The 26,580-nt window shown below is 41.7% G+C and overlaps 2 protein-coding genes across 5 annotated transcripts in view; one reads left to right on the forward strand and one right to left on the reverse strand.

Annotated features, from left to right (window-relative positions):
- Window positions 1-461: 461 nt before the first annotated feature.
- Window positions 462-10,928, reverse strand: MORN4 (MORN repeat containing 4). Of its 4 annotated transcripts, none has more exons than XM_081267944.1 (5): window positions 10,756-10,928; window positions 4,185-4,231; window positions 1,789-1,903; window positions 1,116-1,225; window positions 462-680 (listed from the first exon to the last, which is right to left on the reverse strand). In XM_081267944.1, the coding sequence occupies exons 2-5, from the start codon at window positions 4,198-4,200 to the stop codon at window positions 532-534; spliced, it is 390 nt and encodes a 129-aa protein (XP_081124070.1). In that variant the 5' UTR covers window positions 4,201-4,231; window positions 10,756-10,928; the 3' UTR covers window positions 462-531. The 4 variants fall into 4 exon arrangements, with proteins under 4 accessions (XP_081124070.1, XP_081124068.1, XP_081124069.1 ...); XM_081267942.1 differs by having other exon boundaries at window positions 4,134-4,231; window positions 10,756-10,927; XM_081267943.1 differs by having other exon boundaries at window positions 10,480-10,927.
- A 5,604-nt stretch (window positions 10,929-16,532) lies between these two features.
- The window catches only part of PI4K2A (phosphatidylinositol 4-kinase type 2 alpha), a 29,055-nt gene continuing 19,007 nt past the window's right edge, over window positions 16,533-26,580 (forward strand). The window contains exons 1-2 of the mRNA XM_081267071.1: window positions 16,533-17,173; window positions 24,615-24,815. Of these exons, the coding sequence (XP_081123197.1) occupies window positions 16,739-17,173; window positions 24,615-24,815 (636 nt within the window). The 5' untranslated portion in view covers window positions 16,533-16,738. The remainder of the gene's footprint in view (window positions 17,174-24,614; window positions 24,816-26,580) is intronic.

Genomic DNA, 26,580 nt, shown 5'->3' on the forward strand with positions numbered 1-26,580 from the left:
ACAAAGTTGGAGCCTGGAGCCAGGATTCAAACTGCACTGAATGAGGGGCTCATGTACAGAGAAGTTCTGGCCCGACTTTCACAGGGTCACTGTACTGTCTATCTTGTACCTCATTTTTGCCAGGGCAGCACCCAGCATTGGCCCTAAGTGGGGGCTAGGGTCATGTGCCCAAACATAGGCAGAATGAGGAGATTCTGAATCACTTGGCAGTAAATGGAGTGAAGGCTGCAGCCACTCTGTACTGGGTAACCCCAGGTCTCAGGAACAGGAAATGTCGACAGGTAAGAAAACACAGCTCCTGTCTTCAGCAAATAAGCATCAGGAAAAGACAGAACTGCTAACCACTGCGGGGTCTTTGGGCCAAAATCCTTAGCACTTTCTGTGATCAAATTGCTGATTGGCAGGTGATGGGGCACATCACAGGCTTTGGCTCCGTGGTCATCCTCATCTCGTCTGAGATCTGGTTCATTCTGTTCATCTCAGGTGGTCATGGGCTTTACTGACACTATTCCAGCTGTGCCCACTGCCCCATTAAGCAGTGAGATTTCTGGCGGACTTGGAGGCACTCTGGGCCCGCTGAACTACCGCAGAACACTTCTCCCGCCGCAGCAGCTTATTGTTCTCAAATAGACCTTCGTTGCGGGGTATTCCATGAGAACCATCAGGGAAAGTCAGCAGGCCTTTGAGGGCAGAGAAAATATGACAGTGACATTAACGTTGCAGAGCTCAGCTTTTGTGTAGAGGCTATAGAAGTAAAAAACTCAGCTGGGTACCACGGCTAAGGCGGGAGGATCATAAGTTTGAGACCAGCCTCAGAAACGTAGTGAGGCCCTAAGCAACTCAGCAAGACCGTGCCTCAAAATAAAAAAATGAAAGGAGACAGGGGTGTAGCTCAATGATTAAGTGCTCCTGGGTTCAATCCCCAGTACCAAAAACAAAACAAAACTCCCAGCTCTACTCAGGCATGCTCCATTGGTGAGTTCGACAGATATCATTAGGATCATTAAGGCATGATCACTATGGATTGCTGGACATCCACAGAAGAATTAAAACTAAACAGCCTAAACCTACATTAGGCTGACCTATGTTACCCAACCTACCGGAATGCAACTTACCAAAACCATCTACTCTGCCATTTTTAAATTCCCCCTCAAAGGTCATGTTGTCGTGCCGAATGAAGACTCCAACGCCATTAAACTTGCCCTGGGAAAACTCCCCCTCATACCTACAGAAACACCAAGAGGTTAGCCTTTTGTAGGCAAGTTAGCTGTCCAGGTTAACTGAGTCAAGCAGCTGCAGGTATGTATTAGTTAAAAGTGCCATGGGGCTGGGGATGTGGCTTAAGCGGTAGCAAGCTCGCCTGGCATGTGAGCGGCCCGGGTTCGATCCTCAGCACCACATACCAACAAAGATGTTGTGTCCGCCGAGAACTAAAAAGTAAATATTAAAAAATTCTCTCTCTCTCTTTAAAAAAAAAAAAAGTACCATGGAACCAAGTCCAGTGTGGTGGTGCATGACTGTAAATCCCAGCTACTTGGGAAGTTGAGGCAGGAGGATTCAAAGGCTCAATCTCAGGAAAAGAATTTGAATGAATGGAGCAGGGGTGGAAGGTCACTCACCTCCCTGATATTTCGAATTTCAAATCTATTTAAAAAGTAACCAATAAAAGAACTGCCCACTCCTGGTCTGTTTTCTAGAGTGCCTGGGACAAATTCAAGGTTGATCAGATTCACTAATATCCCATTTTTATATCAGAGTCTCCCTTATTTAAAGCTGAGAAATACTCACCTTGAACCATCTGAAAAGGTCAGTACCCCAAAGCCATTAAAGAGCCCATTCTCAAAATGACCCAGATAGGTGCCACCATCTGCAAACAGCAGTTGACCAAAACCATGCCTGCGGCCTGAACAAAAAGGACATGTACAGGTTAGAATGGGGCAACTTCAGGGTCCCTTCTCACTTGCCTAGCATCCCATACATTTCATGACCCTATTCACAAAAGAGAGAAAAAAAGTGGTGGCATTAGCAGGGCAGAGTCTGACACCAGCAAAACCTGGAACCTTCCATCTTAAGTCTCAACCATCAGATTTGGAGCACATCTCTCTAAGTATGAATAAGAGAGCTCTTAAAATAATAGTAGCCAACATTCATAGCCAGCCACTCTTCTAAGCACTTAGAATTTATGATCTTATTTAATCCTGTGGTAACCTTATGAGGTAGATACAGTACTATTATTATTCCCATTGAACAGATGGGGAAATGGAGGCAAGGAGAAGCCAAGTAACTTACTCCAGATGCCAGAGCTGGAAGTGTACAGCAAGAATGCAAATGCAGCAGACAGCCTGACTTGCAGCCCTTGTGAAGCTATGGGACAAACTTAACAGCCTGACTGGCAGCACTGGCTTAGCTCTGTTACATCAACAGGGCTGTGCCCACTCACTAACCTGACCAGAAAAACCTGGGCAAGATGCTGGGAAGCAGTCATGCTGTTCAGACAGTGCAAGGGAGTTCTTTCGGTGGGTAGAGACCACCCAGCAGAGCCTCAGCAAGTCTCTCCTCTAAAAGGCTGTATTAAAGGGGACAGCAAGAGAAAAGACTTGGGACAGAAGGAGGCAAGGTCACAAAATGCACAATTCCTCATGGCTCAAGGGTGTATCACCTGCTGCACTGGAGATCCAGTCTCCTCCAGGCAGTTCCTGGCTGACTAGGACTGGACACATGAGTCTTTAAATGGCCAGATTATGTTTCCAAACCGAACATCATTAAACCACTTCCTGCCTGGTCTCAGGCTCTGAAGAGTTTTTCTATTCCTATGAATAGATACTTCCAAATGTAATGAGCTGTCTGTCACAGGAAATGCAAGCAATGAATGTCATTTGGTCTTAAGTGTCTGCCCTAATTTCCAGATCTTCTTTAACTTTTTAAGGTTCACTGTAACCAAGACACTGCAACAAATTCTGTACTCAATTTACTGGCTTTTAAAGAATTCATTTTGTTCTTCTGGTTACATTATCACTTATTTAAGAAAATCTCGGGCTGGGGATGTGGCTCAAGCGGTAGCGCGCTCGCCTGGCATGCGTGCGGCCCGGGTTCGATCCTCAGCACCACATACCAACAAAGATGTTGTATCTGCCGAGAACTAAAAAAATAAATATTAAAAATTCTCTCTCTCTCTCTCTCTCTCTCTCTCTCTCTCTCTCTCTCTCTTTCTCACTCTCTCTCCTCTCTCACTAAAAAAAAAAAAAAAAAAAAATCTCAAATAATCCCACTAAAGCATGAAAGGATATTATAACACTGAAAATCTAGAATTTTGGAAAGATTCAACTTATTTGTGCAGGTTAGATTAACAACAGCATTCTCTAATTCCTTTATTTAATCCTAAAATAGAACAAAGGAAAGGCACTGTGTGAAATTAAGCCCTGGAGTAGGAAATGAAGATCCGTAAAATTGGCTCTCTATCCTGATGTATTTTCTTTTTTTTTTTTTTTTTTTTTTTTTTTTAATTATTTTATTGTTGGTTGTTCAAAACATTACATAGTTCTTATTATACCATATTTCACAGATTGATTCAAGTGGGTTATGAACTCCCATTTTTACCCCGTATACAGATTGCTGTGTCACATCAGTTACATTTCCATTGATTTACAAATTGCTTTTCTAGTGACTGATGTATTCTGCTGTCTATCCCATTCTCCACTGTCCCCTCACCCCTCCCCTCCCCTCCCCTCCCCTACTCTCTCTCCATCCCCTCTACTATAAATCGTTTCTTCCACTTATATAATTTTTCTCCTACTCCTCCTTTCCTCTTATATGTAATTGTGTATAACCCTGAGGCTCACCTTCCAGTTCCATGCAATTTCCCTTAACTCTCACTTTCCCTCCCGCCTATCATCCCTGTTTAATGTTATTCTTCTTCTCCAGCTCTTCGTCTCTACCCTGTCCTTGGTTACTCCCCTTATATCAAAGAAGACATTTGACATTTGTTTTTTAAGGATTGGCTAGCTTCACTTAGCATAATCTGCTCTAATGCCATCCATTTCCCTCCAAATTCTATGATTTTGTCATTTTCCTGATGTATTTTCCTTCAGCTGAATGAAGTGTTCATCACTGGATCCCCTCAGGGTCCTTCTCACCCTCCTTCCACTCGCCACGATATTCCTCCCCACTGGAGTAGGTGAAAGAACCTTTTGTTAGGGTCATGGTGACAGTTTACAGAAGAAAAAGATGAAATCTGTAGGAAATAAACAGAAAAGAGTCAGTGTCACGGGATGGCTGGAGGAATGGACTGCAAAGTCATTTCACAGATGTACCCTAAAGGCTACCAGCCTGGTAAGTATATGTCACCTTAGGTACATTGAACAAAAGCACCCTCCTTTTCAACCACCATCATCACCATCACCATGATCACCACCACCATCATCATTACCACTACCATCACTATCATCACCACCATCACCATCATCTCCACCACCACCATCACCACCACCACCACAACCACCACCATCACCACCATCACCATCATCTCCACCACCACCACAACCACCACCATCACCACCATCACCACCTCCACCATCACCACCACCACAACCACAACCACTACCATCATCACCACCATCACCACCACCACCACCACCACAACCACCATCACCACCATCATCCCCACCACCATCACCACCACCACAACTACCACCATCACCACCACCACAACCACCATGTCTGCCCATACACTTCTTTTTCCCACTTAAGAGTTTTCAGTCAATCTCTATTATCTATGATCTGGGATGGAAATGGAGGCTTAATCTACAAATTGTTACTCAACACCCACTATGTGCTTAGTTGATGTATACAATATAGTCTCTTCCCTCGGTGAGGTGATAATCTAGTAGATAAGACTAGCAATTAAAACACTGAATTATACCAGAGAAAATGTAATAAAGTGACAAGTTGGATACCAGAGATTAACAAAGAGGCATGGTCAGAATTTAAAATGAGCAGCAAAGAAAACTAAGAAATAAAAGCAGAAAGAGCAACGTACACATGGGATATCCAATGGGAAAATAAGAAGCCTGGTCTGATTCAGTTGAGAGCTTATTTAGGGAGTAATGGGTACACTCAGCCAAAAATCTTAAATCTAAAAAGACCTTGTGGACTTAGTCCAAACTCTCTCATTTTACAGATGGAGAAATAGAAACTCAGAGTGGTTAAAAAATTTGTTAGTGGCTAAGTGTGGTGGCGTATGCCTGTAATACCAGTAGCTTGGGGGGCTGAAGCAGGAAGACTGCGAGTTCAAAGCCAGCCTCAGCAACTAGTGAGGCCCTAAGCAACTCAGCAAAACCCTGTCTCTAAAGAAAATATTTTAAAAAGGCTAGGGATATGGCTCAGTGCTTAAGCATCCCTGGGTTCAATCTCTGGTACCAAAAAAAAAAAAAAAAAAAAAAGTTTATTAGTGGTCAAGATGGGATTAGCACACAACTCCCCTGACTATGGCCAGTCCTCCTTATCCTGTACTATGGCCTCTAATTTTAGGTCAGGTTAGCTCATGGAGATCTCTGAAAGCCAGGCAGAGTTTATAGCAACTAAGAGAGGGAAGTGGGAGTTTTGAGTGACAGCGGGGGCTGAAGGGCATTGTGAACAGGGATGGTAACAATGAAAGCAAGACCAGAACAGCTGCCCTGCTGAGCTGAGCCCCAAACTCACAGAAATCACACTGACAAATAAGACTTGTTGTTTCAAGCCAGTGTATTTTAGGGTGGGTGTTATCACCGAGCAAAAGCTAACTGATACATCCAAGTATGAATGGGTGGTCCAGGGGGATCCAGTGCAGTGGGAGCAGAAGAAATGCTACGACAAAATACATCATGGGAAAAAACCACCATTGGATCAGGCTAGATGGTAAAAGAATGCTCTATCATTGACTGTAAACAGAGACAAATAGAATTATTTGAAATTCTATTTTAAATTACTGAATTATTTGAAATTATTTTAAAAATTCAAACCCTATTTAAAAAATTTTCCTAAGTCTTTCTACTCACCCCTTCATCTCTTCTAGATCTAAGCAATACAATGTTTTCTCAAATGACAATGATGCAGATTCCTAGGCCCAAACCTGGACCTATCGAATCAGATTCTATACAGGTAGAGCTAGGGTGTCTGCAGTTTTAACAAGCCATCACTGGATTCTCACTTGAAAGCTGTGGACTACTATTCTGCTAAATGGAAATAATGTGTAAAAAGCTCTCTGAGGTATAAATCACCATTGAAAGGTTCCCTGTGACTAATAATTAACCTAGAGTCTGAACTTCAGGCACCTGACTGAGTACCATCAGGACACATGTACCTTCTTTTCAGCACAGGGGCAAGACCTGGTGCACACAACTAGATGTGATTCTCTAAAGTCTCTGCTCAGTATCAAAATGCCACCAACATAATTGAAAAAACATTTTGAAACAGAACAATTTTTCAAGTTGGACTAATGAGGTAAAAGCTAAGAAGAAGAAACAAAAACTATAATCACCACCCATCTGTTCTTCATCAATATCCTATGGGCTATTTTGGCTGTTTTTGATACAGATATCAAAAACCCAGAAAAGGTCTAATGTGAAAGCAGCCTGGTCTCACCACAGCAGGGTCAGGCACATCTTTGAGGTCCTGGCCCTGTCTCTAAGCTTTAGTTTCAGACACAAGGCCAGGTAAGTCCTAAGAATCCCTATGTTCTCAATCAAATATGGAGAAACATTCATTTCCAGCCCCACAATAAAGGCCAGCCTTGTGGAAGCTCTCCCACAGATGTTTGGGGTCACTTCTCTGGGACTTGTTCACTTCTTTAGTTATCGGTCAGCAACTACACATCCAGGGTCCTTCACATAGTAAAAGGCACTCCCAGGCAAGGGTCATTTTCTATTTGTACTAAAGCCCCTCCAAATCTCCAGGGGCTATTTTCTCAGAAAAGTGATGCTGGTACCTGCTGTGTCCTCTGTCCTATGAATGTCTCATAAGGTCAGCATCTAATTTCAGGCCCACAGACTCTTACCATCAGCTCAACATCAGAGTGTGCTTGAATAGAGGTCACCATGACTCCATTGCAAATGCAACATTAATGAGAGGAAGAGAATAAATTTTCCATCAGAACAGCTGAGGAAAATTCTGTCAAGTGCAGCTAGGCATTTTGATAGCTATAAGTCATCTTCGACTCTCTCAGATCTAATAAAGTCACAGCACTAATAGTCAACTTATGTTGTAAGGGTAAAATTTCTAAGCTGATTCTAAGCTGCAAAAGTCTGAGTTAAAGTGTAAAAGACTAGGGCATTGTAAAGCTTCTAGATTGCAAGGCCTGGGCTAAAAAGTAAACAATTCCCCTGCTATCCCCGGAACCTGTAATGTCTGTAAAGTTGTTAGGACAATGCGGGAGCTGCTCAGTAAATATCTCCATTGATTCCCTGGTTGTTTAATAGCTAAGGGTTCCAGGTAGCATGGCACGTAGGCATCCAGGCCCCAGAACCAATCAGTTTGAATGTGTGCCCCACTTGGAAGTGACCAATCACCCCTACCCAAACTGTTCCCGCCAATGAATGGACTAATCATGTATCAGAATTGTTGTTCAATTTCCCCGCGCCTCATGATGATTTGTTCTGATGTATGCAAAGCCCCCCACCCTCTCCAAAAAGTGTACTTAAGCTCTGCTTGACCTCTGCTCTGGGCTCTGGGCTGCTCTCCCTTCTTGAGTGAGCACAGAGTCCCAACGCGTTGGAACGGATCCCTAATAAAAAAATCCCCCTTGCCATTGCATGAAGCTAGTCTCGTGTGGTCTTTCCTTCTCCGACGTTTCGCCGGACCCTTACAATGTACAGATCAGAAACAGTTCATCCTTTCAAAACATGTCCGTTGTAATCTGAAGGTATGTATCTTCTACAAAATTTATAACTAAGCCATCACTCTAGAACATAAACACAAAATCAAGGCTATAAGAATCTTTCCTTTAAATGTTTAGAAGTATTAATTAACATGGCTTCGCTCCAAATTTGGGAAGAGGTATGGCAGTGGGGTTTGAGGAGCCATAATGACAACCTTGGGACTTAGAGGGAGCATCTGTTGTACTTACTTTTCCTAAAGGCTACACGAAACTTCCAGAGTGGTATCCCATCTTGTTCTAGAGAAACTAAAAAAGGGAAAGTTTCCCAGTTTGAAGATTATCTATGGTCAATATCCTAGCCTCACCTTTAAGTTGTAAACCTTTTGGTATGCTGTTAGCCCTTGGGACCTGTACCCTAAATATTTTAAGGAAACTGATGAAACTTGAAAGGTTACCTTATTACCAAATGTGGTAGACTGTATTTTCCAAAGATGTTTGTAATAATATCTCCCATCTTATATGTTCAAATATAATCTGACCTGCCAATGATATATCAAAACGTGAAGTTTAATTCCTTTCCCTTGAATCTGAGCAGGACTGTGACTGCTTCAACCATAGAAAATGATGGAAGCTATGTGTTCTGTGGTTAGATCATAAAAGATGATGTAACATCCATCTGCTCACTGGCACACCCACAGTTGGAGACCTGAGCCACCACATAAGAAGTCCAACTACCTGGAGGTTCCCATGCAATGAGGAAGCAAGCCAGACAGAGAGTTGTTGCTCCACATGGCCATCCACATCTCTGAATCATCCTAGCTTGGGTACCAGGCATCAATAAAGGAGCCTTCAGATGATTTGAGCCTTCAGCCACTGAGTGCAAATCTAATCTGAGATATCATGGAGCAAAGAGAAGCCATCGCCACAGTACCAGTCCCAAATTCCTGACCTACAGAATCTGTGAACACCATGTTAAAAGATACTAAATTGGGGGGTAACTTATTATACCGCAACAGTAACTTGGAACCATCTCTTAACCTCAATCTTACCATCATTCTTTCCTATTTGTTTTCAAAAGTACATATTACAAATTTCCATTATCTAGGGAGAAATAGCAAATTCCCTTTAGTAATTGTTTGTCAAATTCATGTCCATTCCTAAGACTACCATCAGAAGTACCAATTAAAGGGCAGATGAAGTAGAATTCATGGATACTTTTGGCTGGAAATTGCTACATGTGGCAAATAATTCATATTATCACTGCAGAATATAGTGTCAGAATTTTAATTTACAACTTATGTAATTAGCCATGCTAATTAAGAGTCAGCTGCACAGCCATTGTGCAAAAAAGGAATTTCACCAGTAACCATGGTCACTGAGACAAATCTAGTTTAATATAGTCAGTGTTGATAATGACTGATAAGGGATGCAAAAATGGCACTTGTATGTTATTTAAATAATCTTGTTAAAGAGAATAGATGGCCTACGGGTGAAGATTCCTGCTTCTAAACAGGAATCCACCCACATTCTGTGCTCTGGATGATGAGTTGCAGGATCAGCTCAAACATCTACCTAAAAGGAAATTACTATTTTGTCTCTATAAACCAATATATTATTACTCTGCATACTAGAAATACATCCCTGCTATTTTATTATTTATTTATTTATTTGGTACTGGGGACTGAACTCAGGGGTACTTTGCCACTGAGTTACATCCCCAGCTCTTTTTCTTTCTTATTTTTGAGACAGGGTCTTGCTGGGTTGTTGAGGACCTTGCTAAGTTCCTGAGGTTGGCCTCTAACTTGCAATCCTCTCAAGTTGCTGGGACATATAGACATGTGCCACCATGCCTGGTTCCTGCTATCTTTGTTTTCTTATGTTCCAGATATTTCAAAACACAACTCTGGGATAAGCCACCCTTCCCAGAGTATGACAGTCTTGCCAAAGTTCTTTCAGTTACAATGAAAGCATTTTTTAGTCTTTTAAAATCTTCATGATAAGAAAATGAAGGCTCTGGGCTCTGGCTGTGGCTCAGTGGTGGTGCACTTGCCTGGCATGTGAGAGGCACTGGGTTCGGTTCTCAGCACCACATATAAATAGATAAATAAAGGTCAATATTTAAAAAAGAAAAGAAAATGAAGGCTCTGATGAACAAATATTAAGCTTTTTAGGAAATTAGAACAGAAAGATGTTTTAAGTGCATTTAAATGACCTTGAATTTTTTTTTAATAATAAATCTAACCCCCCTTTTCTCTTACTTGAAAAGTAAACAAATGTATTGTTAAGAAGATGGGAAGAAAACAGTGACACCAGAAAGACAACAAGGAAGACCTGGAAGCGATAGAGACTAGGGAGTAATGCTATCAGAACACTACTCTATTTAAAGGGAAAGGAGAACGCCTGGGCCGGGTCCTAATACGAGGTATGCCTGTTGGTATCTAAACAGTCTTGACAAAGATGCCACCCATCAAAGTAATCCAGGAATCCCATTCCCCAAGCCTCGATATGCAGGACTTATCTCCACCACCTTGGTGGAGGCGGGCCCAGAGCAAACAAAGCCTAGATCTCCACAAGGCAACACCCATTCTCCCACCCCATTCTTGCATTCCAGCCCCGCGCCTTCCATCTACCTGGGTTTGCTCTCCAGCCCCGCAGGTTCTTCTGTTCACACAGTTCTGTCATTCCCTCCAGATGCAGCCCCTCATACTCTGACCGCTAACCCGGGTGCTGCGCGCTCTTCCGAGATTCGACGAGTGGTCTCAACTCAAGTGCTGGGCTTGGTACCCTCCCCAGGCAGCCGCCCTCGGATCAGGGCATCAGGATGAAGCCGCGTTCCCCAGCCCGGGTCATCCGCTTGGCTCCTCTGTCCCTGCCTGGCTGACCATTCTCTCGCGGCCCCCTCTCACCCGTGCTGCCAGCCGACCGGGGCTCGGCCTTTCGGGACTACTGTCACGCCCCAACGCCGGGCTTCGGCGGCAGAAACCTTTACTCCGCCTGGCTCTCCCCCTTCCACCTTACTCTCCGCCACTTCCACCGCCTGTCCCACCGGAGGCTGCCGTCCCTCACGGCCCAATTCTTGCTGCCCATTGGCTGTTACTTAGGTAACCAGGAGCAACGCCACCTCCTATTGGTTCAGTTCGCCTCCGCGCCATCTTTGTGCGGGGCTGAGTGTACAGAGAGGCCGGGCGGAACCTCTGAAAGGGGTGGGTCTGAGCCTGCACCTAGGAGATGAAGGTTTCTGGTGTGGTTTACCCACAGACGGCGTGATGGGAATGTTAAGCCCAGAGAAAACCAAACTTGCGTCCGAAGCAACCGTGACCACTAACTTAAGAGGCTCGAATCCTCCTCCAATTCTTCAAATGTTTTAAGTACAGAACCTAAATTCGGCTTTAAAGGTGCAGCTTTGTAATTTATAACTCTCTGCGTAGGACAATTGCCCTTTAATAACTCTGTGTCAAACACTGTGATATAAAGACATTTTTGCATTAATAATAGGGACTTATGTTGTCATTACCCAAGTCCTTTGAGGTTAAAATGTAGTGCCAAAATTGGAGCAAATCTTCCTAAATTCTATGTGCAGTGATCAGTGTATCCATGTTTATTTACTGAACTATGTGAATGTAGCATGACTCTAGGTTCTGTCAGGCTTGAAAAGCCAAGGTTGCTGTCACACGATTTACTGTTATACTCCAGGCATGAGAAAAATCTAAGGTTCAATTATTAGTGTTATTGAAAGCACGGTTCTTGTCCCCTATGCCAATGCAATAACGAGGACACTGTTGTGAGAAAAAAGAAAAAGAAGTTTTATTGCTTTACTAGGAAAGGAGAAATACCGGGGACTCACGTCCTAGAGGCTGTGATTCTGCCCATCAGGGAAAACAGAAGGCTTTAAAAGAAGCTATTCAAAGGTACCCTGGCAGAGGGGTCGCAGGTGCATCCTGATGGTGTGTTGAGATTCACTTCGTTAATTTGAGAAATAGTCACTTCCTAGATCTTCCAATAACATCTCCTTCCTTTGGGGGTCAGATAACTCAAGGTAATCTTGTTCCTCACCTCCAGGTTAGAAAGGGGAAGGGAGAAGAAGAAAAGAAAAACACAGCCCTTTTAAAATAAGATGCAAGGGGGCTGGGGATGTGGCTCAAGTGGTAGCGCGCTCACCTGGCATGCGTGCGGCCCGGGTTCGATCCTCAGCACCACATACAGACAAAGATGCTGTGTCCTCCAAATACTGAAAAATAAATATTAAAGTTCTCTCTCTCTCTCCCTCTCTCTCACTCTTTCTTTAAAAAAAATAAATAGATTTAAAAAAAAAATAAGATGCAAGGGCTATAGTCAAAAGGTGAAATGGATCACTATTACATTAGGAAAAAGCAAGTCCATGAGAGTAAGCCCATTGTTTTTCTGGATTGGGATTTCTTCACCTGTAGACTAGAAAATGATAATAATGATAATAATAGTAGTAAAGGCTCTTCAGGATTTGTATGAGAATACTCTGTAAAATAAATGGTAGTTTAAAATTATTTTTTAAAACTTGGATTCTTTGCTCAAATCCTATCTTTGCCACTTATTGTATGTAATTTGGAATAAGTTATTAATGTCTGTAGCTTGTAAAATGAAATTGGACCAGTAAACCTATAAGAGTAAATTCTATGCTAACACTCAATGGTACATATGCTAAAGTAATATTGACTATAGACATAATTGAAGTCACTAAGAGAATGATGTTAAGGAAATAGATCTTACTAGAATGGAGAATGCATATTAGAAAATGTGAAGAAATAAGACTAAATAGATTGGGTGAGGCCAAATTTTGAGAGACCTGAAAATTAGGGAGGAGATAATGGTTTGCAAAATGTAGTTATTTGAACAGACAAATTGACAGAAAGTGGAAGAGAGATTGCTATGTGTTTCGGGGAGGAAAGGAGGAAGGAATATTGTATAATGGAAGCAGAATTTCTGTCGTTTTGTTAGGGTGTACAGGGGAGGAGATATTTGTTGTTAATGGGTGCAGATAATGAAAAAGTTTTGGGTATAGATTGTGGTCATGGCCACATAACATTATGAATATATTTAATGTCACTGAATTGAACATGGTGAATGCTTACGATGGTAAGTAGTATATGTATTTTACAATAAAAATGTAGTTTCTTGGGTCTGGGGTTGTGGCTCAGCGGTAGAGCGCTCACCTAGCACAGGCAAGGCCCAAGGTTCGATCCCCAACACCACATAAAAATAAATAAATAAAGATATTGTGTCCAACTACAACTAAAAATGAAATTTTAAAAAAAATGTAGTTTCTTGGCTAGAGGAGTGACATAATGAAACTAGTATTTTAAGAAAATGAATCTGGCAGTGATAGCCAGAGATAAGCAGTAAGAGTGATTGGTCAGAGAGACAAACTGAGGAGCAATTTTAATGTAACTAAGACATCCTAAAAGTCTCAAAACTAATGTGGCATCAGTGGAAATGGAAAGAAAGTGGGTAAATATGAGATATATCTTGTAGGGATATTTAACAAGAAGAAATATACTGTAGTTTTAAAAACATGGAGCTAGGCCAGGTTTGTTGGCCCACCCCTGTAATCCCACGGATTTGGGAGGCTTAGGCAGCAAGATTACAAGTTCAAGGCCAGTCTCAGCAATTTAGTGAGGCCCTAAGCAACTAAGTGAGACACTGTCTCAAAATAAAAATTAAAAAGGGCTGAGGATGTTGCTCAGTGTTTAGCACCCCTGGTTTCAAATCCCCAATTTAAAAAAACAAACAAACAAAGACAAAAACAAAACAAAACAAAAACCATAGAGCCCATCTGTCTGGATTTGAGTCCAGGCTCTGCCAGTCACCAGATGAGTGACCACAGACAAATTATTTTACTCCCCTGGACCTCAGTTTTCAACATTATAAGAGCTACAATGCTACTCACATGAATTAATCCATGTAATGTACTATGCACTTAAAACAATGGCATACACTTGGCATTTGGTAAGTACTAGCTATTCATGTGCTGACAATATGTTGACATTTATTTCAGTAAAAGGAAAATCAAGTTCTAAGAAATAGATGCAGAAATAAATTCTAAGGCAGTTTTCGCAGAAGGGGAAAAAATAAAAACTAAAAGAATTCTATGGAGAAGTTCAATTCTGGGACCTTTCCTTGACCATAATTTGAAGCTCATGGGCTGAAGGAGATGGTTAATACTAAGAGATTATCTCTGTGGCTGTGGCCTCTGGGACACAAGAGGCAGGCATTACTTTGCTTGATGTCTAGACAGGAAAAAAATGCATGAGTTCTAACTGAAAGAGGCAATTTTACTTTAAATGGACCTTTGCCTGGAAGGGTTTATTTGGCCAAAAAGTTTGACATTCCTGTATATACAACTAAATAACTGTTCTTTCATTTCAGTACTTCTGTTTAACTGGCAATAATTTGATTTGAGAACAATTATGAAATATTGGTGACCATGGAGCTGGTCATCTTTAGTGAAAATCCATACCCCTAGTCTGCTGGTTACTTTAAATAGAACAACAACAATATTAACAATAACCTCAGCAATTATGTTGGGTATGGTGGCATACACCTGTAATCCCAGATACTTGGTAGGCAAAGGCAGGAGAATCACCAGGCTGGGCAGTTTAGCAAAACCCTGTCTCAAAATTCAAATAAAAAATTTTAAAGGTTTGGGGATGTAGCTCAGAGGTAAAGCACTTCTGTGAGGCCCTGAATTCAATCCCAAGTACCTCAAGCAAAATAGTAAAATAAAAAATGAAAATAACCCAGCAATGACAAAAGTCTAATATTTGTTGAGTACTTTTTATGTATTAAGCACTATGTTAACTGCTCTACATATATCATAGATTTTTATTTAATCAAATGAGATTTGAATATTATAGATGAGGAGATTGAGACTTAGGGTAAATAATTTATCTAAAATAATCATTGTAGTGCCAGGATTCAAACTCAGATGTCTCTTGATTCCCAAGTCCAGGCTTCTACTCATTACACACTATACTTTACAATGTAGTGTTAGTTGGGGCTTTAGCTAAGTGATAGGGTGCCTGTCTAGCATATGTGAGGTCCTGAGTTTTATACTCATTTGATACTCAGCTACGCATACACACACACACACACACACACACACAGAGAGAGAAAGAGAGAGAAAGAGAAGGCAGTAGTATAAATTTTAACTGAGCTGGGTGCAGTGGTGTACAACTATAATCAAAGCAATTTTGAAGGCGAAGGCAGGAGGATCACAAATTTGAGACCAGCCTCAGCAATTTAGCAAGAACCTGTCTCAAAATAAAAAATAAAGAGGATTTGGGATGTAGCTCAGTGGTAAAGTGCACTGGGTTTAGTCCCCAGTAACAAAAAAGAAAAAAGGAAAGAAAAAAAGAAACAGAAATGTTAGCTAAAACAGTATCCTATGGATTTAAAAATGTAATTATTCCAATTCTCTTCAGATGACATTCATACTTACTCCAGAGTTACTTCAGGGTACCTGGGTCTGGAGTTGGTCTGCGTCACATCACTTTCTTGCTCAAGATCTGTTCGATAAAGCTCCCTGTGCCTCTCTGCTTGGCTCTCCAGGTCATTGATAACCCAATTTGATCCTGTTTCCCCTCAGTCAAGCAGATTGCTGTCTGCTCTTGCAAGCTCTAACTTCTTTCTTCCAGCAACTCCCTCTGCTTGGGGTACTATTCCCCCCCACACACACCCACACCTTTTACCCAGTGATTTAATTACACACTTCTTTAAAACTTAGCTTATAGTACAGGCCCCACATACAGTCTTTGCTGACTCTCCAGCTTACCCCGCAATCTGTGAACTGCTATTATGGAGTTTGCCACTAGCATTTTTTGATTCCCCCCACCCCATACTTTCTCAGACAGCTGATTGTCTTCAGCTTGAAGTCAGTAACTGTGTTTTCCTTACCTTTTCCACTAATAAAAGTGTATCGAGAACCTACTGTGTTTAAACACAGAGGTTTTACAGTGATGAATAAATTATGGAATCTTCCTTCAGGAAACTTTTTAGTCCCGTGGGAGACTACATCTTTCCTCAACAAATAAGCATTGGGTAATTGAGCCAATCACTATGTAAAATGCACGAAGATGAGGATTTTTAATTTTTTATTTGTTCTAATTAGTTATACATGATAGCAGACTGCATTACGACTCATTGTACACAAGTGGAGCACAACTTTTCATTTCGCTGGTCGTACACGATGCAGAGTCACACCATTCGTGCAATCATACATGAACATAGGGTGATAATGTCCGTCTTATTCCACCATCTTTCCCACCTCCACACCCCCTCCCCACTCTTTGCCCAATCCAAAGTTGGATGGGGATTTTAAAAAAGCTTTTCATTGAGGTTGTACGGCGGTGGAGGGTTCCTTTGATTGACTGCTATCTCTCCCGCACTTAGAACACAGTAGGTACTCAATTAATGATACAAAAATAAGATTTCTTCCATACTCACAGCCACTTTATAGTAGGCGCGCAATTAAAAAGTGACCAATACGAAAAGCTAATGTTTTGAAAGCGCCAAAGACTAGACAGCCAATTGGAAGATAAGGGCGGGGCTGGGATGACAGTGGGCAGAGGGCGTGTCTGACCCGGAGTTAGCTCCTAGAGCATGCGCAGTCTTCACCGAAGGTGACGGGGAAAAATGCGGAGGCCCGGATTGCGTAGGAGCAGGTTCTGATTGGCTACTGTTCGTGCGCGAGGGGCCGTGCCTACTCGTCGCCAAGTAAACAGGGCAGTCTAGAGGCGGGGCCACGGAGGCACCGCGACCTGATTGGCCCAGCATGAGGTGGGGGGTGCCACGGATTGGTCCCGGCCGCGAGCTCTGCTGTGTGGAGCGCGCCGGGTCCCGGAGCCGGCGGCCAGAGGGATGGACGAGACGAGCCCACTAGTGTCCCCCAAGCGGGCCCAACCCCCGGAGTACACCTTCCCATCGGGCTCGGGAACTCACTTTCCGCAGGTACCAGGGGGCGCGGTCCGCGTGGCGGCGGCAGCCGGCTCGGGCCCCTCTCCGCCAGGCTCGCCGGGCCACGACCGGGAGCGGCAGCCACTGCTGGACCGGGCCCGGGGCGCGGCGGCCCAGGGCCAGACTCATACAGTGGCGGCGCAGGCCCAAGCTCTGGCTGCCCAGGCCGCGGTTGCGGCGCACGCAGCGCAGGCCCACCGAGAGCGGAACGAGTTCCCGGAGGACCCCGAGTTCGAGGCGGTGGTGCGGCAGGCCGAGGTGGCCATCGAGCGGGGCATCTGCCCTGAGCGCATCTACCAGGGCTCCAGCGGAAGCTACTTCGTCAAGGACCCTCAGGGGGTGAGAGCTGGGTTGGGGATCGCGGTCCCCGTGTGGGTGGAGCACTGAGGGAGTTCTGGGTTTCGCACCTTCTGGGGAAGAAAAAAAAGAAAAGCTGCAAGAGAGAAACTTCACAGTGCCAGCCCTTAGCAGGATTTTGGGATGCCACTGAGGACTGGAGATAGGGAAGCTCTGCAGGATGAAGAAATAAATCAGAACCTATTTGGTGGAGGAGGCGTCAAAAAGAAAAGAGGAAATTGACCAGATAACAGGCTGAGGGCTCAGTGGTGTGGGGCAATTTGCCTCTAGACAGAAGCTTAAGCAGATGCTGTTTTGCAGTAGGTTCCTTAGCTTTATGAACTACTGAGACTACTATTTGGCCATTGGTTTACAGATTTGTACAGATTTGGGGCTCTGGGCTTTTTCCTCTTTTTGCACCGAAGCAATGTGTTGCTGTTCTGAAGAACAGGTGAACCATCAGGGGCTCTGAGGATTCAGTCCAGGTCTTCTGTGTTGTGATGATATATATCTCCTGCCACAGTCCCAGGATTTTATTGACAGAAGTTTGTGATAGCGTGGGGGGACGCATCAGTTTCACCTGGCCTCGTTATTGTTCACTTCCTCTGGGAAAAGGTTCAAATCATTTCTGACAGTTCCTCAGTGTACAACATGGAGTTTTAGAAACATGGGACTCTCTGCTATCTTTTACTTTCATTCTCTCCCAGGCCTATCAGCAGTTTGCTTTTCAATTAAGGTGGAGTTTTGCTGACCTTTATTTTGTCCCCTGCATGCATTTACAGGGTGATGGGCATGGGATAGGGCATGGAGCAACCAGGGCAGCTGAGAAGTGACTTTTTATCCTTTTGAGAACTACAGAAGAATTTAAGGCATTTGACTTAGGATCAAGCCAGGGGTATTGAAGTCTTCAGATGTTCCATAATGGTTCATTGGGAAAATGTGTTATTGTTATACTTCTTAAAATAGTGGGTGTCAAAGTTTTCTCACATTTTCCCAGCATCTCTCCTGCGTGGACTCTTTAGATGCACAGTATATTTGGTTTTTGTTGTTGTTGTTGTTGTTTGTTTTATTTTTTTGGTACCAGGGATTGAACCCAGGGGTGCTTTACAAATTGTAAAACAGTACTTAAGTGCTTTACAAATTGCCCCACACCACTGAGCCACATCCCTAGTCTGTTTTTTTTTTTTAATTTTTTATTTAGATACAGGGTCCTGCTGAGTTACTTAGGGTCTTGCTAAGTTGCTAAGGGTGGCTTTGAACTCATGATCCTTCAACTGCTGGGATTACAGGCTTGTGCCACCATGCCTGGCCAGTATATTGTTTTGACAGAGGAGTCGTGAGTGACCAGGATGAGCTATCACTTGTAGCTCTTGGTCAGGTCCATTGAATGATTCATTTATTCATGAAAGTCATCCCTGAATTATTAAGAACCAGAAGACAATTCTGCCATCAACTCTGTGTACATAACCTGGGTTACGAAAGGCTTTGAGAGTAATAGTTCTTTTCCAAGACCCTTAAATAAGGGAGCTTGAAAACTCAAATGGAACCATAATTTCTAGAAACAAGGAAAGTTGAGTGTCCTGAGATCTAAAAGTCAGCAAAGTGCTTTGTCTTTTTGAAAACAGAATGAGATTTAATGTGTGAGTTGTTTTGGTTTTTTGGGGTGGGGCGACGGGGAGGTTAACTTGTTGACTGAGAATGTGCTAAGATTATCTTTGATAGGTTCAGGATGAAAAAGATTTTTTTTTCATGACACTTTACAATTCCCATGACAGTATGTCAGGTCCCACTGGTAGGAGTAATAGGATCTCTCAGTTATCCCTGGAAGATAAAGTACTATCATTTCATACATACACAGAGAAAGGCACACCACAGGTAAGTTTCTTGGTGATGTTTAGGCTATCGGTTGCTAAAATTTCCTGGCCACTATTCTTTATTAGAGGGGAACTCAAAACAAGATGCTTTGATCAAACTTTTAATGTAACCATCCTGCTCCCTCTGAGGAAATGTGATTTAGAACAGAAGACTACTTCCTAAATGCTGTGTGTGTGTGGGGGGGGTTACACTGGCCCCTCACTGTAGTTAGTATTGTCATTTTGACCTTACTCCAAATGTATTTTATTTAACAAATACTTACATAGCACTTACTATATGCCAGGTTGTGTTTTAAGTGTTTTACAAATAGTAGCTCATTTAACCCTTATAACCACCCTCCAAGATGAGTACTATAATTATCCCCACAGGTGACAACACTGAAGCACATAGTATAACTAATTTACCCAAGGTCTCACAGCAACCAAATCGTGGAGTTGGGCATATTGGCTCTGGAGGTCATGCTTCTAACCACAATGCTCTGCTGCCCCAGAGTTACTCATCTGAATTTCTGGTTTCTCTTTTTAGCCAATATATTGCTTAGTACTGAATTTGGCAGTGTGTAACAGACATTTTAAAATAATAATGATTTGAAAAAAAGGTTGATTTATCTCTTGTGTAAAGGACTTCTATAGGCTGCATGGCATTTTACTTTATCATGGGTTCAGGTCCTTCTTCTATCCAGGATTCAGCCATCCTTAGTGTGTGGCTTCCACTTCATGTTCCAAGTGGCTGCTTGTGCTGCAGAGATCTTATCTGTTTTTCAGCTATTTGGAAGAAGGAAAAGGAGAGAAAGAATGTTGCCACCCCTCAGGACCTTTCCTAGAGTTGCATCAGAGCCTTCTGCCTAAAAACATTGTTCATAATTTAGGGGCAGTAGTGGCTGGAACTATAGTCTTTATCTTGCCCAGCTAAACATCAGGAGTCCCATGACTAGGGGAGAACCTGGGAACAGCAGTTTCTATAATGGCTACTTTTGAAACTTAGTCTGAAAAGATTCTTGAAGAATCTGATTCTAGTCCTGATTCCATTTCCCAACATCGAATGGTTTCTGTCACAGGGTAAGTGGGGACCTGGAACTGTTAGAGAGAAAGTGCTAGATTAGGAGTCATGGTGGAGTGTGCTCACATTACCCCTCCTCACTTACATCCTTGTGCTTCAGGTCTCATGTTCACTCAGGAACAAACATATTTTTTGAACATTCTCTAGTTTGTGAGGTCAGTCCTACCAGATGTTCATATTATCAGGAATCACAGAACAGCATGTGATTTACTAGTTTAAGAGGATTAAATGAGATATTACACATGAAAGGCCTTGGCGTAGTTCCTGGTTTTTAGATGAAGCTTAGAGTTTTTTGTTTTGTTCTGTTGTACTTATTGATCCCTGGATTGGCTTTCTTGGATACACAACATTGAAAAAGGCAAAAGTAGTATAATTTTGAGAAGATACTTTTAACCATTGAGAATAGCAGTTCATTAGATCATAGTAAGTTTGGTATTTGCATCAATGCCAATTACAGTATCTATAAAGACACTGCCCACATGTTCTAGAAACTTGGCCTCCTATCATTGATTTTCAATATTTATTTATTTATTTATTTTTGTGGTGCTGGGGCATGAACCCAGTCTCCCGTGTGCTAAGCAAGCACTCTGCTACTGAGCTACATCCCTAGCCCAATTTTCAACCTTTAATAGACTTTATCCACCAACCGTTTGCCATGAAAGTGGTATCTTTTTCCATTTTTAGTTCTTTTTTTTTTTTTTTTTTTTTTTTTTTTGCCTTAGTACTGGGGATTCAACCCAGGGCACTTAGCCACTGAGCTACATCCCCAGCACTTTTTAAAAAATATATGTTTTATTTAGAGATAGAGTCTCACTGAGTTGCTTAGGGCCTCAGTAAATTGCTGAGGTTGACTTTGAACTTGTGATCCTCCTGCCTTAGCCTCCTGAGCCGCTGGGATTACAGGTGTGTGCCACTGTGCCTGCTTCCATTTTTCAAATATAAAACTTAAAATATTGAATATGCTTCTTCCAACCACATGTGTCCTCTAAGAAATTCTTGTTTCTTTTACTTCAAACACAGTAAAATTCTTTTACCAAAATGTTAAAAGTTGGGTTGGGGTTGTGGCTCAGTGGTAGAGTGCTCGCCTAGCGTGTGTGAGGCACTGAGTTCAATCCTCAGCACCACATAAAAATAAATAAAATAAAAGTATTGTGTCTATCTACAACTAAAAAAATATATTTTTTAAAAATGTTAAGAGATGGTCAAATTTGTGCATCCTATACAGATCTTGAGATTTTAAGCATTATCTACTATCAATACAAGCATTTCTCCCAAGCCACAAGTTGTAATGGGCAAAGCAGTTTGGATCAGCAGTGTGGTGTGAAAATACACACAAGCTAAATCACTTTCACTACATTCTGTCTGTTTGGACTCATCTTCTTTCAGGGTTTAATATGTTTGGAATAGCCCTTTCTTCCCTTCTGTAAGGGTTAATGTGTATGTGTCAGGTGTGGTGGTGCACATCTGTAATTCCAGCGGCTCTGGAGGCTAAGGCAGAAGGATCACAGGTTCAAATTTAGCCTCAGCAACTTAACAAGGCCCTAAGCAACTTAGTGAGATCCTTAAAATTAAAAAAAAAAAAATTAAAAAAGGGCTGGGGATGTAACTCAGTGATTAAGCACCTCTGGGTTCACTCCCTGGTACCAAAAAACAAACAAACAAACAAACAAGAGTTAATGTGTGGGCTGGAGTTGTCGCTCAGTGGTAGAGTGCTTGCCTAGCACTTGTGAGGCACTGGGTTCGATCCTCAGCACAACATAAAAAGAAATAAATAAAATAAAGGAATTGTGTTCATTTACAACTAAAAATATTTTTTTTAAAAAAGAGTTAATATGTATGTAAACAAGACTTCTCTACCTAAATAAGTCAAGGACAGCTTTTTCTCTCCAACCTCTAATGCAGAATGCAGTAGTATTTAAAGTGTGGCCCAGGGGCTCCTATGAATTCCTTTTTGGGGTCCAAGGCAAAAAATTATTTTCCTAATAATTGTAAGACTTTATTTGCCTATTTCACTCTCATTTCCTTATGAGTGTAGAGTGGAATTTTCCAGAGATCACATGATGTGTGATATCGAAACAGATTGAATACTAAGGAAGATGTGAGAACCCAGTTGTCTTCTATTAAGCCAGACGTTAAAGAGATTTGGAAAACGTAAAACAATGCCAGTCTTCTTTCACCAAAGTATTTTTGAAAATGGAAGGCTAGGAAAATACATCTTCATTTGTCATTAAAATATATCATGATTAACGTATAGTAGGTTTATATTTATTATCAAGTGAATTAAACAGTTTTCTCAGTTTTAATTTTTAATACAACAGATAGAGCTTGAACAAAAGTTTTTTTGGGTCCTTTATAATTTTTAAGAATTTAAGAGAATCTTAAGACCTAAACGTTTAAGAATCATCCATTTCATGTTTACGAAACTTTTAAAGAAACTATTTCATGAAAGGTCACCTTTTTTTTTTTTTAATTAAAGATCACTTCTGTTTATTTCACTATTCGATATGAGTGATGCACTTGAACTATCTTAAATTTTAGGTTTCTGGAGAAAAGGGTGGTGGCAGGCGACTATGACAATGACTGTTGCTGCTTTTCCTCCTCTCCATCTATTTTTTTTTTCTTCTTGTTTTTCTTTCCTTCCTTCCTTCCTTCCTTCCTTTCTTTCTTCTTCTTCTTCTTTTTTTTTTTTTTCTTAAGGGAGATTGCCCAGGCTGGTCTAGAACTCCTGGGCTCAAGTGATTCTCCTATGTCAGCCTCTCTGGTGGCTGGGGCTGCAGGTGTGCATCACTAGACACTGCTCAAGGGCCTTTCTTTCACAGCATAATACTCTCTTTCTGTTGAGCTAATCGGAACTCTCTGGGTCCCAGGTTCCAATAACTGATTGTAGAGCTTGACACCAGCCAGTGAATGACCTCTTGCTTCCTTGTGCAGTTCTGTTGTTATCCTCATCTTCATGGACTACTATTACTTTAGCTATCTGTATTTCAACCTCTTCATTAAACAGAGACATTACTAAGTGGGTATTAAGGAAAGGTATTTTTAAAATATTGGCACTAAACTGAAAATTTCTCCTAGATGTAATAAAGGAATTGATAGTCTGTTAAAGGAGAGAGAGGATGGTGAGGAAAACTAGGCATTCATTTTCTTTCTCAACTGAAAACTGGTGGGTAAGGAGGGTATTCTTGATTATTCAATAACAGTCAATTATATGAAGTGAACATTAGCTTGAGTTGGCTGTGGAGTGTGGGGAGGAGGAGGGTCATATGATATGAAGATGAGTCACTTGGTTAGCATATTTGCTTTTCTTTCTTTGAATTACCAGTTTGGGGACTGGAGGGAATAAGATAAATGTAAAACAACCTCAGAGAGTTGACTGACCTGTGGAAGAAAATCTTCAGGAGGGAGAGCCAGAGTTTCTAGGTATCCCATATTTCCAATGACATTTGAAGAAGATGGATTTAATCTTTTTGGTTTCTTCTATCCTGGTCCCTTGCCTATCAGAATTTACTTAAGATAATTCTATTCTAACCAGGTAGCAGATTCTTTTTCTCTTTGTCTCTTAGGCTCCTTTTTTTGGGATTGAAACTGGTATACTCTATTGCCCAAGCTGACATTGAACTTGATCCTTTCATCTCAGCCTCCTGAGTCACTGGGATTACAGGCATGTGTCATCATGCCTGGCTCTTTGGTTGCTTTCTTTGTTTGTCATTTCTAACTTTTTATTTCAATATTTTGTTAATACCCAAGAGATGAGATAATAAGATTGACCGAGGAAATTAACCATTGATAAAGGAATTTTTAAACCTCATTCCATAATACTTTATTTCCTGTTAGTTGATAACTTTTTGAGTCTTTACATAATTGATAAAGAGAAATTGTGTTTATGTATATACCTTGGAAGTTGGAGATTTATGGTGTTAAAGTTCTGGCATGCCATATAAAGGAAAGGTCCTATTGGATAAATGGGGGCAGGAATACATGCATCCCTGACAAGTTATTTCCTCACTTGGAGAAGATTACTTTGGAGCTCTTATTATATGCAGTGTGATGTTATATCCTTCTGGTATTAGTATAAGATTGCAGTCTATGGCTCAAGATGAGCCACTGAGTTGGCTTCTGAATCTTGCTTCTAGAAATGTACAAATCCATTCACCTTATTTCTTTGAAGCACAAAGTTAGAGATAAGTATGAGAGAAGAATGATGGAGAGGAGTGAAGTAGCAAGAAGAATGAGGAGACTTGACACCTTTGGCCACAGCTCTTTTGATCAGTGGGTCTCAGTTGCACGTACAAACTGGTGTCTTACCAGCTAGGGAGTAGCCTCTGTCTGACTAAACAGGAATTGTCTTCTTGTGTGCACTCATTTCCTTCTGGATTTCTGCTGACTTGGTCTGACTTTTTTTTTGGTGGTGTTAGGGATTGAACCTAGGACCTGGTGCATGCAAAGTGTACAATCTACTACTGAATTATAACCCATCCTCCCAACTCATCTTTTTCTTTTGTCTATGTAGAGGATCATTGCTGTCTTCAAACCCAAGAATGAAGAGCCATATGGGCATCTTAATCCTAAGTGGACCAAATGGCTGCAGAAGTTGTGCTGTCCCTGCTGCTTTGGCCGTGACTGCCTTGTCCTCAACCAGGGATATCTCTCAGAGGCAGGGGCCAGCCTGGTGGACCAAAAACTGGAACTCAACATTGTACCCCGTACAAAGGTCAGTGACCTTAGTGCTGGGCTAAAGTTTTGCTGAGGCTTAAACCTTGTTAGTGGGACTTTGGGTCTAGTGGGGGCTGTTTCAATCTTGGAAAGTCCTTTTTTGGGAGAAGGTAACAGGATTAGGCTCACAGATTATTCATCTGATGAAAGTTGTTCTTGAAGGACATACATACAGATTTTTATACACAATTTCAGGAATTTCACAGATGCCTAATGCACATTTATGGGCTCTCTTGGTCTTTATATCCCAGGGAACCCCAAGCTGGTTAGAAACCTAGCTACTTTTAAAACTCACTCTCTTAGACCTTAGAGCTATTCCAGGATTTCATTTTTTTATTTTTATTTTTTAAAGACAGGAGCTTGCTATGTTGCCCAGACTGGCTCTTCTGGGCTCCAGTAATCCTCCTGCCTCAGTTTCAAAAGAAGTTGAGACTGCAGGAGCATGCCACCATATCTGGCTTTAGATATAATCTAGAATGGATGAGCTGTTTAAGAACCCCCGTACTTCATGAAACTCTCCAAGAGTTATGAGGGGAAGAAATATGTTGGTCAGCATACAAGCAATTAAGGACACATCATCACCCACTGAGTATGTGGCACCTGAGGTTTAGTAACAAGTGGCACTCTGATCTTATGCCCTGAGGCTGCAGAGGGGGCTTCGTAGTTCTGGGTCATAACCCTCTTTGAGAATCTGATGACAGCTGAAGGTCCTATTCTTAGAAAAAAACACACATATTTGCAATTAGTATTTTGCGTATATTTTCAGATGACCAGTTGAAATCTATCCATTGACCCCCTCTAGACCATGCCTTGAGATCAAAAACCTCTGCTTGAGGTTTTCTTCATAGGTTTAGATGGCAAAGAAATTGATTAGCAGATAGGAACTGCCCTGCAAACTTGGTTTTACATTTTTTGGTTTTTTTTTTTTTCTCTTCAGTTCGGGGGATTGAAAACAAAGGTGCTCTACTGAGATACATCCCCAGTCCTTATTATTTTGAGACAAAAGCCTCCTTAAGTTGCCCAGCCTGGTGTTGAACTTGTGATCTTCCTGCCTTAGTCTTCTGAGTAGCTGGGATTATAGGTGTGCACCATTGTTTTAGGATTTTTTTAAGAAGACAATGGGATTATTGTGAATGTTTTAACTATTTCTGCTTCTTTTCCACTGAACTCTAAACAATAGGCCAACTAGTTTGTGAATTTCTAGAAGTTAGAGATCACTTCTTGAGATATTCATTTCCCATTCTAAGCACCTAGCAAAGTACTATATAGTAAGTAAGTGTTCATTAAATATCTGAATCAGTGAATAAATGTCTAATCAAGGAAACAATTCCAAAGATTCCCCCAACTTCAGGCTGGAGAGAATGAATGTTTGACCAGGCTATGGTTCCCATTTGTTACCTAATTCACTGCCTGGATTTGTGCTCATTCCCTCCCTTTATATGTTGATTTTATTTCTCTGTGAAGATAGTTAAACAACACACTTTCAGCATCTTGTATGATAATTAACACTCCCAGATCTCTTGCCTAACCTGGAATCCTCCTACTAAGCCTCTCCTAGGCTCTAGAAACTTTTAAAATACTCCTTGCTCATCACTGTGTGATTTCCTTCCTGTTCTTGGCTCTATGCTTGCCTGCTAACTGGTGTTTCTGGAGAGCAGTGCTTAAGAATCAGAAGGCTCGATTTGAAATCTGACTCAAAAGCTTTTTATTTGTGTGACCCTTGTGCAAGTCAATTAATTCCCTGAGGCTGTTTCCTTACTGTA

The sequence above is a fragment of the Spermophilus citellus genome (genome assembly GCF_964194105.1).
Source record: "Spermophilus citellus genome assembly, chromosome: 15".
Lineage (NCBI taxonomy): Eukaryota > Metazoa > Chordata > Mammalia > Rodentia > Sciuridae > Spermophilus > Spermophilus citellus.